This window comes from Hemitrygon akajei, chromosome 11, assembly GCF_048418815.1.
Source record: "Hemitrygon akajei chromosome 11, sHemAka1.3, whole genome shotgun sequence".
Lineage (NCBI taxonomy): Eukaryota > Metazoa > Chordata > Chondrichthyes > Myliobatiformes > Dasyatidae > Hemitrygon > Hemitrygon akajei.
In genome coordinates, this window is record NC_133134.1 from 153,441,510 (window position 1) to 153,455,857 (window position 14,348).

General features: G+C 38.1%; 1 protein-coding gene across 3 annotated transcripts in view; it reads right to left on the reverse strand.

The window, feature by feature from the left end:
• Positions 1–14,348, reverse strand: part of osbpl2b (oxysterol binding protein-like 2b) — a 91,575-nt gene that overhangs the window by 50,524 nt on the left and 26,703 nt on the right. For all 3 annotated transcript variants that reach the window (XM_073061960.1, XM_073061961.1, XM_073061962.1), the window contains exons 3-7: positions 13,223–13,346; positions 12,893–12,968; positions 8,204–8,338; positions 6,008–6,105; positions 739–921 (exon numbers count right to left, since the gene is read on the reverse strand). In XM_073061960.1, the coding sequence (XP_072918061.1) occupies positions 739–921; positions 6,008–6,105; positions 8,204–8,338; positions 12,893–12,968; positions 13,223–13,346 (616 nt within the window). The remainder of the gene's footprint in view (positions 1–738; positions 922–6,007; positions 6,106–8,203; positions 8,339–12,892; positions 12,969–13,222; positions 13,347–14,348) is intronic.

Consider the following 14,348-nt stretch of genomic DNA (forward strand, 5'->3'; position numbering starts at 1 on the left):
CGGGAATAGAGAGGAAGGGAGCATTGCTTCATTACTGCCGGTTAACTGTTGGCTAACTATTACTTGGATTGCACTACCTGTATGTATAATTTATATCTATCATTATTATTGTTATGAGCAGAGGGACAACATCTGCCGGAAGTAAATTCCTTGTATGTGCATAGGTACTTGGCGATTAAAGTCTGATTCTGATTCTGATTAAGGGTGACAAAAGAGGAAATGTACATCATTTTTAAACTCAATAAGGCAATAATGATAAATTTGATATCCAACTAGGGACTCGATGTTCAAAAAGATCAGCATGAATTTCTATAGCAAGAGATAAAAAATGGATACAATATGCCGGAAAGGAATGTCAAGAGAGGCGTAAGGTAAATCTAGATAAACCACTGAAGTTCTCTTTGCTAAATCTGATAATTAAAAGGGGAAAAAAATTCAAAAGAAACTACAGAATGGTAATTTATGCAAATGAAAGTTACAATGTTAAGGTATTTTCGTAAGAGCTGACTGCAACATGCATTCAAAATTTAACAACAGTATGATTTTAACAAAGAATGAATTTGGTATGACATTATGGCCAGCCATAGTAATTCCCTTGACAGTTAAAATTTGATGCTCATTAAGTCATTAAGACCAGCTTAAGACACACAATTCATAACTCAGGCACTAACAACAGACATTTCATTCACTTACTTGAAACTAGATACAACATGAGAAATAAGTTATAAATATACTCACTTTTTAAGTTCTAATGTAATAGTTCCTCGTGGTTCTGCTTCAACACTCTTCCCCCAAAATTTAAGCTTTGGATAAATGGAACCATGGAAAACAAAATCCTTATTGATGCCTTCTGAATAAAATGCACTGACTGGCGGGTGATGGCTAACCTGTTCAGATACAAGTCTAAATCCAAGATCGTCCCTACCAAAACAAAAATGATAACAAATGTATTTCACATTGTAAAAAACAATAGCATTGTTATTTAAAACCTACATACGGTAAAGCTCAACATATCTGTAACAGAATATAGGAATCGAATCATCAGATATTATTGAGAGAAAGGGAGAAATTTACATTCCTCAAAACATCCCAATAAACTTTACAATAAACCTGTTTTTGTTTGAACTTTTTTCAGATTGAAGCCTTTTTTCAACAATATTTTTATTGTTTTTTTAAATAAAGAGAACACAGTATAAAGGAGAATTGTGCAGTGCATATCAAATGTACAATTCACATTTATGAAAGAGATGCACCCATAGTACAAACATTATCACCCCACCCCTCCCAGTCCCCAACTCCAAGCCATCAATGCATTGGCAAAAAGGGTTAAACAGAACCTTTGTCCCCACAGAGCTGCACTGGTATACAGAAGATGTATTTTTCTAATACATAGGCTGTTGTATGATAAAAATTTGAGTCTGAAGAGTTTTACTGGAAAATGCTGGAGGTCAGGGATTTATGTACTGAGGAAAGGGAGAGAGAATAGACCTTTAGTCTGGCTGGGAATTTTGAAAATATTCAAGAAAGGGCCCCACACTTTTTGGAACTTCATGCCCAAATTGAGGATTGAATAGTGGAGCTTCTCAAGGTGTTAACTGGACATGATTTCCCTGAGCCATTAAGCGTGGGTGGGCAGGGCAGCATCCCTCCACCTGAGCAAAACTGCACGCCTGGCCAACAGAGAAGCAAAAGACAGTGTGTGACGTTTAGTCGGACTTAGGTGCATGTTCCCCTCTCCAGAGGTGCCAAAAAGAGCAATCAAACAGTTGAGTTCCAAACTGTAATTAAGTATTTGGAATAGAGTTTGGAAGACATCTTTCCAGTATTATTCCAAACTAGGGCATGTCCAGTACATATGGATAAGGGAAGCCTCGCCCCTTTTGCATTTGTCGCAACAGGGATTAACATCTGGGTAAATGCAAGATAACATGAGGAAATCTGCAGATGCTGGAAATTCAAGCAACACACACAAAATGCTGGTGGAACGCAGAAGGCCAGGCAGCATCTATAGGGAGAAGCACTGTCGACATTTTGGGCCGAGACGTCGACAGCGCTTCTCCCTATATTTGCGAGATAATTTAGTTTTAGACATATGGCCCCTTGAACTCTAACAGGCAGTGGCGGGCACATAAAAAGGTTGAGTTAACTAATTTGAGGACTTCATCCCATACTTCAACTGACATTGAAAAATTTAAATCTTGCTTCCAGGTAGTTTTAATTTTGTCAAGAGAGGCTCACCTCAGAGCCACCAGCTTGTCACAGATAAAAGATATTAGACCTTTGCGCAATGGATTCATACAGAGAAACATATCAATGATGTTTGTGTCGGGTGTCTCAGGGAAGTTTGGTATCAGAGGGTGAATAAAATGTCCAATTTGCAAATATCTGAAAAACGAGTGTTGGGTAGATTAAACTTTGCAGACAGTTGTTCAAATGGTGCAAATCAGTTATCTAAAAAAAGATCTTTAAACCGTCTGATGCCCTTTCTGTACCAGTCTTGAAATGTTGAATCATGTATAGAAGGCTGGAAGAGATGATTATGTGGAATAGGACTTGAAAGAGAGAAGCCATGGAGACCACTAAGCTTTCTGAACTGGGCCCACACTCTCAGTAGAGTTCAGCTCCATTGTCACCCATATTGTGCAGTCGGATTGATTATAAAAATTAGACCAAAAGATGAGACAATGAATGTTAGCTGCCCAGTAGTATAGGCGGAAATTGGGCAGAGCCATGCCCCCAACACTTTAGATTTTTGAAGATGAACTTTGTTCAGTCAGGGATGCTTGCCCTTCCATAGGTAGGGCAATATGACTGAGTCTAGCAAGTCAAAAAAAGCCTTAAGAATGAAAATTGGTATGGATTGAAAAAAGTATAAAAATTTAGGATGTTCATTTTGACAACGTTGATTTGGCCCATCAGGGACATGGACAGGGGTGACCACTGTGCTAGGCTCTGTTTTGATTGATTTAGCAAATTAATAAAGTTTTCTCCAAAAAGACACCTGTATTTCCTTGTTAATGTGACACCAAGGTAAGTAAATTGGTTATTCACTACCTTAAAAGGGAGGTTATGAAACTCTAATATTTGTACTTCTCTATTTATTAGAAAAAGTTTGCTCTTGTTTAAGTTAAGTTTGTATCCAGAAAACTGGCTAAATTTGTCAAGGAGTGAGAACATGGGGTGGGTAAGGAGATGATTGGGTTTTATATAAAAAGTAAAAGATTGTCAGCATAAAAGGAAACTTTGTGATCAACTCCCACCCCCCCCCCCCCCCTCCAAATCCCTGTCAGGAGATTGAAGCTTTTCAGTAAGTAGATAAAATTTTAAGATTGTATTACATTGTAGTTCAACTCTTAACAAAATAAATATTATCCAATCTACAGTCTACAACCACCAGATAAATACTTAACAATATCAATTGTTAAAGAAAAATATGTGAAAAAATTTAACCGTACCAATATTAAGAGGTTAAAGCATTACAAATGAAATGAAACAAAATAAAACAAATACTGATCCTGGTGATAGAAGTTAATGTCTCATTGATTTCAATTTTTCACTATAACGTCCTTTAAGAGAGTGACTTCAATTTAGCTTTTCTCACAAAAAATACATTTGGACTCGATGAATATGAAGATGTTCTGACTTGTGGGTGAAACTTAAACTAGGGATCTGTTTAAAACTTACAACAGAACCTCTTCTCTCTGAGCATTGTCATCCGCACAAGTACATGTACACATGCATGTACCAGTATAGTGAGGTAGTGTCTTTGAATATCTTTAATATAGACAAGTTCTTGATATGGGATATGTGGTTAAAAGACGTGCTGACAATGTCTTAGTAGCGTTTCAGATTCCTAACACCACTTCAGTGTAACAGTGATAGGATGGTGGAACTATCACCACATTCAAGGCTAAGTACATGCATTGCATAAATGCATATCAAGGCATTAATTTCAGAATCAAAACAACAAAAATAGTAGTTTTCAGTACAGTTGACCTTCACTAATCTGACTACCTGTAATCTGGTTCCTTCAATAATCCAGCACTGATTTCAAATTTTCCACGCAACTGTAATTTCAAATTTCCCAGGCCACTGTACCAATCTGCTGCGCATTGTTTTGGTTGCCCTAGATCTGTTCATGTGTTGGTGCGCTCTTGTAAGCACAGACAGGCGATTCCTGCTTGTTTTCCTGCAGTTATTAATATCATTTGTGTGAGGCGCAGCTGAGATGGTGCGCACTGGGTCGGTCCGCCTTCTCGCCCACCTACCAGCAGTATCGCACTGCCCTCTAGCGTCACCTGGCCAGCGCTCCATTCTCTTCTGTCTACTACCTCAGATCAGATGTGGCAACCCACTGAAGTTAAGCATATTACTAAGCGGAGGAAAATAAACTAATGAGGATTCTCTCAGTAATTGCGAGTGAAGAGGGAACAGCCCAGTGCCAAATCCCTGGCCGCCTGGCAGTCACGTGAAATGTGACGTACAGAAGACCTGCTTTCTCTGACTTCTGCTCACCCAGATGCGCTGCCACCAACATCAACAGTTTTTGAAGAAACTGTTATGCCAGTTTCAGCACCAGTTCCTGATGCTTCACTCATTTTTCAAGATGAAGATATTGATAATCCTGACAACCCCACACTTGCAGACATGTAACTTTGCCTGAAGGTATATTAAACGTCTCACTTTAGAAGCAGAAGTGCTCAACTGTTCTGCACAAGTTAATTCCTGTACATTTACCTGTACCCTTTATTTTATCTATGCCTGTACAGTATATTATTTCAATAAAATTTCACTTGCTACTCATTTAATATTTCTGTTTCATTATTATCTAACCTGTACTGATTTACATGATATTTTAAAGGTATGATGAGGCGGTTAGCTATTGCTTAATGTGATCCTTCTGTAATTTGGCATTTTCACTAATCCAGCATTCCTCAGGTCCCAATGGTGCCAGATTATAGAAGGTCAGCCTGTAGAAAGATTAGTAGTACAACATCAAGAAAGCCATAGACTATATCAGTTGCTCTTGGGGTGCAACAACCCACATAAGCAATGAATGATGTACGGAGGTTCACAAACTTGAAAAATCTGAGAAGGTCATGTCAAGTTGGCAACTGAGGCCAAGCTTGACGACTAGGCCAGGATTATTTGGAACAACTTTTGTCATGATGAAAAGCTTAGAAATGAAGATCTAACTTGAGCTTAGACATGGGTAATAAAAGGAACAAAAAGACCATCACCAAAACAGATCATTATGAAAAGAACTTCACAATGTGGACAAACATTTCTCAAAGTAGTAGCCACCTTCAAATATGACAATTCCAATGTGGAAAACAGCATTAGAATTAGCTGCATGAGAGGAAATATCATATTTTGCAATGAGAAACTTTAGCAAATGAAACAGAAGAAAACTGCTTATGCTGTCATTGTAACCTTTAAACTTCATTCATCAACCAGCCAGAAACATTCAGAAGGTCCTTTGCCATTAACATTGCAAACTCTAGTCTCAGGTTCAACACAGCCATTGTCATCCAAATACCTCTGACAATACTGCCTTACTTCCCAGCTACACCAACACACAAAGCCAACACTACCACCTACATAAGAAGACACAAATTAGGAGAGGAGAGGAGAGGAATTACTTGGGCTTCACAACTGTTTTGCTGTTCAATTAGAGTTTGAAAGACCCTCAAAACGTTTTTCATCATCTCCATCTTAAATGGTCACTTTTCATTTAAGCAGTTACTATAGTTGCAGGTTATCGCATAATCAAAAATTTCTCTTCACCTCATCCTAGGCTCTCAAGATCTTGTTTTTTTTAAACTTGGCAAGTACCTTTTTTATATATAAAAGAGGTATTAAATGTTAATTATTTATTATTTTAAAAGATTTGGTTATGTTTGTTTTCAGTGCAACATTTACATTGGCAGCAGAAATGAGGGAAAGAAAGCAACATAACAAGTACTAATAGAGGTCAATCTATGAAATCTGACAATTTGTATCTCACCTTCTGAGTTCATAGGTTTCACCTAGTAGTGGGTTGAATGGTTTACCAGTCCTTTCCCATTGTGAAGCAACAGCAGAAACTGCAAATGCAGCCACCGTCTGTAGCAAATACAACATACAAAAATAGGAATGCTTTGAAGCTTAGCCTGGCAATTATTAAGTAGCTCATTTAAACAGCATCTAAATGTCTCTGTCCATGGACCTAGGGCCTTCAGGGTTGAAACCAACCAAGTCAAACAACGAGACCATCAAGGCATTTTATATCTTTTAAAATATCACGCATCACCTCATTATTCTGTGCCTGAAATGTATTGGAAATAGAAACTGAAATTCAGCAAATTGTTTAAGACTTCAAAATAGATCTATGCCTTCCAAATTATCTCTAAAGAGTAGCTTAAAGATAGATTGGTATCATTTTTTCCAAAGTTTGCTAAATTTCAATAAGGTACCAGAACAGAAGAAAACAACTAACATGACTCTTTTGATCATAAAGGAACTAAAATCAATTGCTAGCAAAATGCTAAACTCAATAATCAGGGGAAATAGCTAATTATTTAGGAAAACTGAATATAATCAAACCAAGTCTACATGGGTTTATGAAAGGCAAATCATGTTTGACAAACATGCTTGAATGTTTTGAGGGTGCGGCAGGGAGAGATGATAGAGCAAAAGTGTATTTAAATTTCCAAAAGGTATTTCACTAAGTGCCACATTATTGGCTGCTGCATACTTTAAAGAGACTATGATATTGGAGGAAGTATGTGATGCACCATCAATAACTCTCCGAGACGTGAGGCAAGATATAGGCTTTTATTGGCTGGAAGAAAGAACAAGCAGCAATTGACCACCACACTACATCCTGGAGACTGAGACCGGGGCTGTGTCTCCAACCGCCTTTATACCAGGGTCCGTGGGAGGAGCCACAGGAGCAGTCAGCAGGGGGGCGTGTCCAGACAGTTATATGTAGTTCACCACAGTATGTTAGCATAGATTGAAAACTGGCTGCTACATACACGAATGAGTCCTTTTCTAGCTGGAGGGACATAACTAGTGGAGTATGTCAGTTCTTGGCCCTCAACTCTTTACTATTTACATTCATGACCTGGAGGACAGGACAAAATGAAAGGTTTCTAACTTTGCCGATGATATGAAAGCAAGTGGATGAGAGTATGGTAGTGAATATATTATGATGAGGACATTGTGATACTGTGACATTATACAGATGGAGTATGAGTGATTTGGCAAAAGTATAGCAAATGGATTTTAATGTGGGGAAGCCTGATGTCATTCACTTGTGTAATTGGGGTCAAAGGCAGATTAGCATCTGAACAGGGAATAACTACAAATGGAAGAAGTTCAGGAGGAATCCAGGTGTTCTTGTGCAAAAAAAAAATCATAGAAAGAAAGCAAGCAGGTCCAACAAGAAGCAAGAAAGGCAAACAGCATGTTGGACTTTATTATAAAGAAATTACAAATAAGGAGGTTTTATTACAGGGTGTTGAAGAGGTCACATCTGGAATACCGTGCCAATTTTAGTTCCCTTACCTAAAATGGATATAGAAGCACTGAAGGAAATCTAAAAGAGGACAATTTCTGGGCTGAAAGAGATGTCCTTTCAACAGAGGCTGAAGAGCTTGGATCTACATTCTTTGCAGTTTAGAAGCACGAGGGATAACATTTATTCAAGCATACAAGATCCCAAGGGGGTTTAAACAGGGTAGATGTTGTGATGTTTTCTCTAGTGAGAGAGTTACATATAAGGTTAATTAGCTGCAAAATAAGGGACTGGTCGTTTAAAAGTGATGAAAAGCATTGAAATTTCCTCTCGCAGAAATAAGTGAATTTCTGGAATTCTTTTGTCTCCAAGCTGCTGGAAGACATATCATTATACAGATCTGAAACAACAATAAATATTTGAAAGAATGAGTGAAGCATTGATGATTATGGATAAATGGCACAGGAAGAAGTGTTCAGGACAGCACACTTGATCATTTTGAATGGCGGAGCAGGCTTGAAGGGACTGGTATGTACTCCTGCTCCTACTTTTTTGTGTATTAGGATATCTCACATCTAGAATTTGCCTGCCAACACTACTAAATGTTCTTGGCATTCTAACTTTAACACCACAAAAAGGTCCAGGCAAATAGACTCAAATTGTGTTGACACCATCAACTAGTTCTTTCTGAAACATACCTACCTGCATTCTCTCCACCGAATCAGAAAGCAGTGAGGCCTTGTGAATGAGGTACGTGTGCTCCATGTATTCTGTAATTCGTTGTAGAAAGCTCAAAGGCTCATTAAATATAATAGGCATAGTAATTTTTGACAGCTCCTAAAACAAAACATCAAAGGCATTATCAAATTTTATGTCCAATAAGCCAACATTAAATAACTTATAAAAGACTGCAGATGAAATCTTAAGTAACAATTTGCTGGAGGAACTCAACAGGTCAAGCACCACCTGTGGGAAGAAGGGAGGAAAGAATTATGACGCAAAACGTCAACAATTCCTTCCACCCTAAAGCAGATGCCGCTCAACCTACTGAGTCCTTCAGCAGCTTCTTTGCAACTTTAAAGAAGTGTTACCTAAAGATGAAAACAGATAAAATAGCAAAACACACAAAATGCTAAAGGAATTCAGCATGTCAGGTAGCATCTATGGGGGAAACTAAGCAGTCGCTGCTTCAGGCTGAGATCTTTCATTGGGACTGGAAAGGAAGGTGACAGAAGTCAGAATAAGAAAGTTCCGGGAGGTAAAAAAGTACAAACTGGCAGGTGATAGGCGAGACATTTCTTTCAATGTTGCTCAAGATTTCCAGCATCTGTAGATTCTCTTGTGGTTACAAATTCATTAGCTATTAATTGGCATAGAATACAAAACGTTTCCTGCCCTATTTTTGAATTTAGCTTTTTTTCCCCCCTAAACTGTCATTTCAAAAAGTATCATATTTGAAAACACAGATATTCAAATTACTGAAATAAGATAAAATTGGCAGTAAGCTAAAGGAGAAATAGCTTAAAGTTTCAAAGAAAAAAGATAAAGATATACAATTGCATAGTGTAATGGGTAGCATTGTGGGAAATGCAGATACTGCAGAGTGGCTCAGGGGAGTATGGACAAATTAAGAATATGAGCAAGGGAATGAGAAATGGAACATAAATGTAGGTCACTGTAACATAGAATTCTGGCAAAAAATAAAATAAAATGACAAGCATTATTTTCTGATGACATGATAATGAAAAGCAGTGGTGTGCAGAGGGACCTGGGCATCTTTGTATACCAAATCATAATGTTGATATTCATGGTCAGCAGACAATTCTGGCATCAAGTAGTACATTGCCTCTAGTGCCTTGGTGAGATTTTCCCTGAAATATTGTATATAGATCTGGTTTTTCTCTTAGGAAAGAGACATCTACAATAGAGGGGTTGCAAATTTTCACCAGATTGATTCCTGGGTAGGAAGATTATCCCAAGGAGAAAAAAAATTAACAGACAGGGCCTATACTCTCTTCAGTTTAAAAGAATGCAAATACAAAATGCTTACAAGACTTGACAGGAACCAAGAAATTGGTACTTTTTTACATTCTACTTGGTCTTGTTCTAAAATTCAACCTTTTTGGACAAATTTAAGAGTTTTATTGGAACAAATTATTGGAATACAACTTCCACATAATCCAATATTACTTTTACTAGGTGATATTGAAGGGATAAAACCGATATCCAAATTGAATAAATATCAGAAAGAATTTATAAAAATTGCATTGGCAGTAGCCAAAAAGGCTATTGCAGTTACTTGGAAATCGGATACATATTTAAGTATAGATCGTTGGAAGAAAGAAATTTATGGCTGTATTCCACTTGAAAAAATTACTTATAATTTAAGAGATAAATATGAAACATTTTTGAAAATTTGGCACCCTTATTTACAAAAGATAGGATTAAATATATAGGTGCTCCGAAGATGAAATAATTGGTTACTTGGGGAAAGAAATAAATATATATACTAAAGTTATTATGAACTCCATGGAGCATGTAGGGATCTTCCAATATCCAGGCATTCCTTCTTTTTCTTTCTTTCTTTCTTCTTTTTTTTTTCTATAGGGATGTTAGGGGGGAGGGGTTAAGGGGAGGGGGGATGGGTAACATACATTTTCTTTTTCATACACTTTTATTCTGTAACTACTTGAAAACACAATAAAAAAAAGTTTTTAAAAAAAGACTTGACAGGTATGGATTTCCTATTGCTAATGCATTTAGAACCAGGAGGCACAGTCTCAAAATAAGAGATGATCCATTTGAGAATGAAATTTCTTTAATAAATGGGTGTGAATCTTTGGAAATCACTGCCCAAGAGAAAAGTGAAGCCTTAATTGCTTAGTACATTCAAGTCAAAGATCAACAGATTTTTAGATATTAAGGGAATCAAGGGAAATAGGGTTAGTGCATTAAAATGAAGCAAAATTAAAAGATCAGCCATTATCTTAATGAATAGCAGAAGAGGCACAAAGAGCACAGTGCCTACAACAGCTTTTCCTTTTCTGATGCTCATTCAGGTCTCTCAGAATTAACTGCAAGGTCTACCATTCAAGAGAAATCACTGTTGTAAAGTATGAACTATGGCAGCTAATTTGTGTCCAAAGAGCGGAAGAGCTGACAGTTTGATGTCTCTTCTAAGAAGCAGTATTTCTGATAATGCAGTAGTTCCTTATCACAAACTAAGGTAGGTCAAATAGATAACACACACAAAATACTGGTGGAACACAGCAGGCCAGGCAGCATCTATAAGGAGAAGTACTGTCGACGTTTTGGGCTGAGACCCTTCGTCAGGACTAATCGAAAGGAAAGATAGTAAGAGATTTGAAAGTAGTGGGGGGAGGGGGAAATGCGAAATGATAGGAGAAGACCGGAGGGGGTGGGATGAAGCTAAGAGCTGGAAAGGTGATTGGTAAAAGGGATACAGAGCTGGAGAAGGGAAAGGATCATGGGACGGGAGACCTCGGGAGAAAGTGGGGGGGAGAAGCACCAGAGGGAGATGGAGAACAGGCAGAGTGATGGGCAGAGAGAGAAAAAAAACAAACAACTAAATATGTCAGGGATGGGATAAAAGAAGGGGAGGAGGGGCATTAACAGAAATTAGAGAAGTCAATCTTCATGCCATCAGGTTGGAGGCTAACCAGCCGGTATATAAGGTGTTGTTCCTCCAAACTGAGTTTGGATTCATTTTGACAGTAGAGGAGGCCATGGATAGACATATCAGAATGGGAATGGGACATGGAATTAAAATGTGTGGCCACTGGGAGATCCTGCTTTCTCTGGCGGACCGAGCGTAGGTGTTCAGAGAAACTGTCTCCCAGTCTGCGTCGGGTCTCACCAATATATAAAAGGCCGCACCGGGAGCACCAGACACAGTATACCACACCAGCCAACTCACAGGTGAAGTGTCGCCTCACCTGGAAGGACTGTCGGCTGGTGTGGCCCCCAGCCACACCACCTGTGAGTCGGCTGGTGTGGTCCCCAGACAGTCCTTCCAGGTTTTTTTTTTAATTAGGTTTTTTTCTAAAGAGACTCCTGGATGGCTACATGGAGCTTAGAAAAATAGATGGCTATAGCGAAAGCCTAGGTAGTTGTAAGATAGGGACATGTTTGGCACAGCTTTGTGGGCCGAAGGGCCTGTATGGTGCTGTAGGTTTTCTATGTTTCTATTAATATCAGAATGAGTGCACGTTGAGGAAGATATTTTACCTCTAATAGGGCAGCACAGTAGCGTAGCTGTTAGCACATCACTTTATAACCAGCGATGACTTATTGAGGCTCAATTCCCACCACTGCTACATTCTTCCCATGACTGTGTGGGTTTTCTCACACATTCCAAAGACATACAGTTAGGATTAATGAGTTGCGGCAAGCTACGTTGGTGCCAGAAGCATGGCAACACTTGCAGGCTGCCCAACACAATCCTTGGTAATTTGATTAGATGCACACGGTGCATTTCTCTGTACATTTCAATGCACATGTGAAAAATAACGATAATGTTTATCTTTTAAAAATTATCTTTTTAATTTAACCATTGTCAGTCTATTAAAAGTAGTTAAAATCTACAACTATTCCTTTTAACAAAAAGCCAAAATTACAAATTCAAGGTTATCAGCAGACCCCATAATCTGGAATAATATCAAAGCTAGTAACATCACAGTTATTACCAAGTGGAAACACAAAATAAAAATAAATCACAAACAAGAGAAAATCTGCAGATGCTGGAAATTCAAGCAACAAACACAAAATGCTGGAGGAACTCAGCAGGCCAGGCAACATCTACGGAAAAAAGTACAGTTGGCGTTTCAGGCCAAAACCCTTCGGCAGAATTGGAGGAAAAAACCCAAGGAGTGGATTTGATTGAAAGGTGGGGGGAGGGGAGAGAGAAACGCCAGGTGATAGGTGAAATGTGGAGGGGGAGGAGGGGGAGGAATGAAGCAAAGAGCTAGAAAGTTGATTAGTGAAAGAGACAGAAGGCCATGAAAGAAAGAAGGGGGGGAGCAGCAGAGGGAGGCAAATGGTGGACAAGGAGATAACATGAGAGGGACAAAAGGGATGGGAAATGGTGGGGGGGGGGGGGGGAGGCATTACCAGAAGTTTAAGAAATCGATGTTCATGCCATCAGGTTAGAGGCTATCCAAACGAAATATAACCTGTTATTCCTCCAGCCTAAGTATGGCCCCATACTGACAGTGGAGGAGGCCATGATTGGACATGTCAGAATGGGAATGGGAAGTGGAATTAAAATGTGTGGTCACTGGGAGACACCGCTTATTCTGGCAGATGGTGGGTAGATGCTCGGCGAAGTGGTCTCCCAAACAAGTTGATTTAGATCACACTGTATGTACTCACCAATCCAATGCACTTCTTTAAAATGCTCCATAAACTTAATTGATTTCTACTATACATTGGAGCTGGTAATGCATTTCTGTAGGGAGAGAAAGTAAGACAGCTGCAAATAGCAACACTCAAAAGGATTGAATCAATCGAGATACATATTTCAACTTTGTTACCAGTTGCAAATCAGAAGACATATTAGAAATAACTTCATCAGAAGAAACTATCACACTTCAAGTAAGTTATTCAATACAACTAATTTATTCCATCTTCATTTCCTCCTGAATGTCTAGCATGTTCAGCAGAGCACTTTATCATTTAGGTACCTCTGCCAATTGAACTTACCTATATTTCTTAATTCCATTTTCTTGGGTCAAACCTTGGTTGCGAACATTCTGTTCAGATGTACTGCTCCCACTTTTGCTAGAAAAACTCTCCAATCTAGTTTCAGAATCATCTGATTCAAAACCTATGTAAAGCAGAAATGCAGATAATCAATATTCTATAGACAACATTATTAGTTAGATATCACCAAGTTAATAAAATAAATACAAAACCCCTACAAAAGGTAGATAAAGAAATGCCAAAAAAAAAGACAATTCAAAATGATCTCATTATCTAACCAGGAAACAAAACTCCATATTCCAACAAAATGTAAAAAGACTTTCATTTCCAGCCAGAGCTGAAAATTAATCACTTTTTAATTGACAGAAACTATCAATTTATATTGCAAAAAGCAACCAAAAACATCCAACAAAATGACCAAGAAAAAACAAATCAAGTGCCAAAATGTATATGAAATAAACACTGACATACTCGGTGGACAGCATCTGTGGAAAGAGACACAGGGCTAACATAGCAGGATGAAATCCCTTTAGTTATCTCATTACTTTTTTAATGCAGGGGAAGTCAGAGAGGAATTCACTATCAGGGATTCTGACCTGGCATGATCACCTTCACAAAATTAACGTTAACCTTTAAAAATATGTCCTTGGGAATTTAGGTGATGCCATAAAAATTCCATGGCACAGCCATTAAGTGTTTATCAGTACAGGGTACTAGCTCATAATTTAGGTGAAATGTGAATTGTTATTAAGACCCAGATGATCAAGTATAGTTTATAAATATTCATTTGCTTAAGAAAATACAAATACACAAAACTAGCAGGATATCTCATTAAAAGCTACATTTTACTCAGTGAAAAACAATCCCAAATTCTGAAGTAGCTGAATCATCAAGAGAAAAATCCATATTGTACTTATCTCAAAATAGATATTCTTTTATATGCATATTCAAGGCTGCCAAGACATCAATACTTCCAGTGAGATCATATATTCTTCAACAACTCTATGTAATTTTTCCAAAACATCTCTTATAATAGGTATTTAATATATTCCTACAGTTGTAACAGTGCTGAATAATATGGTAGGCAGCATCTTAAAGGAAAGCAACAGAAACATCCAAAATAAAA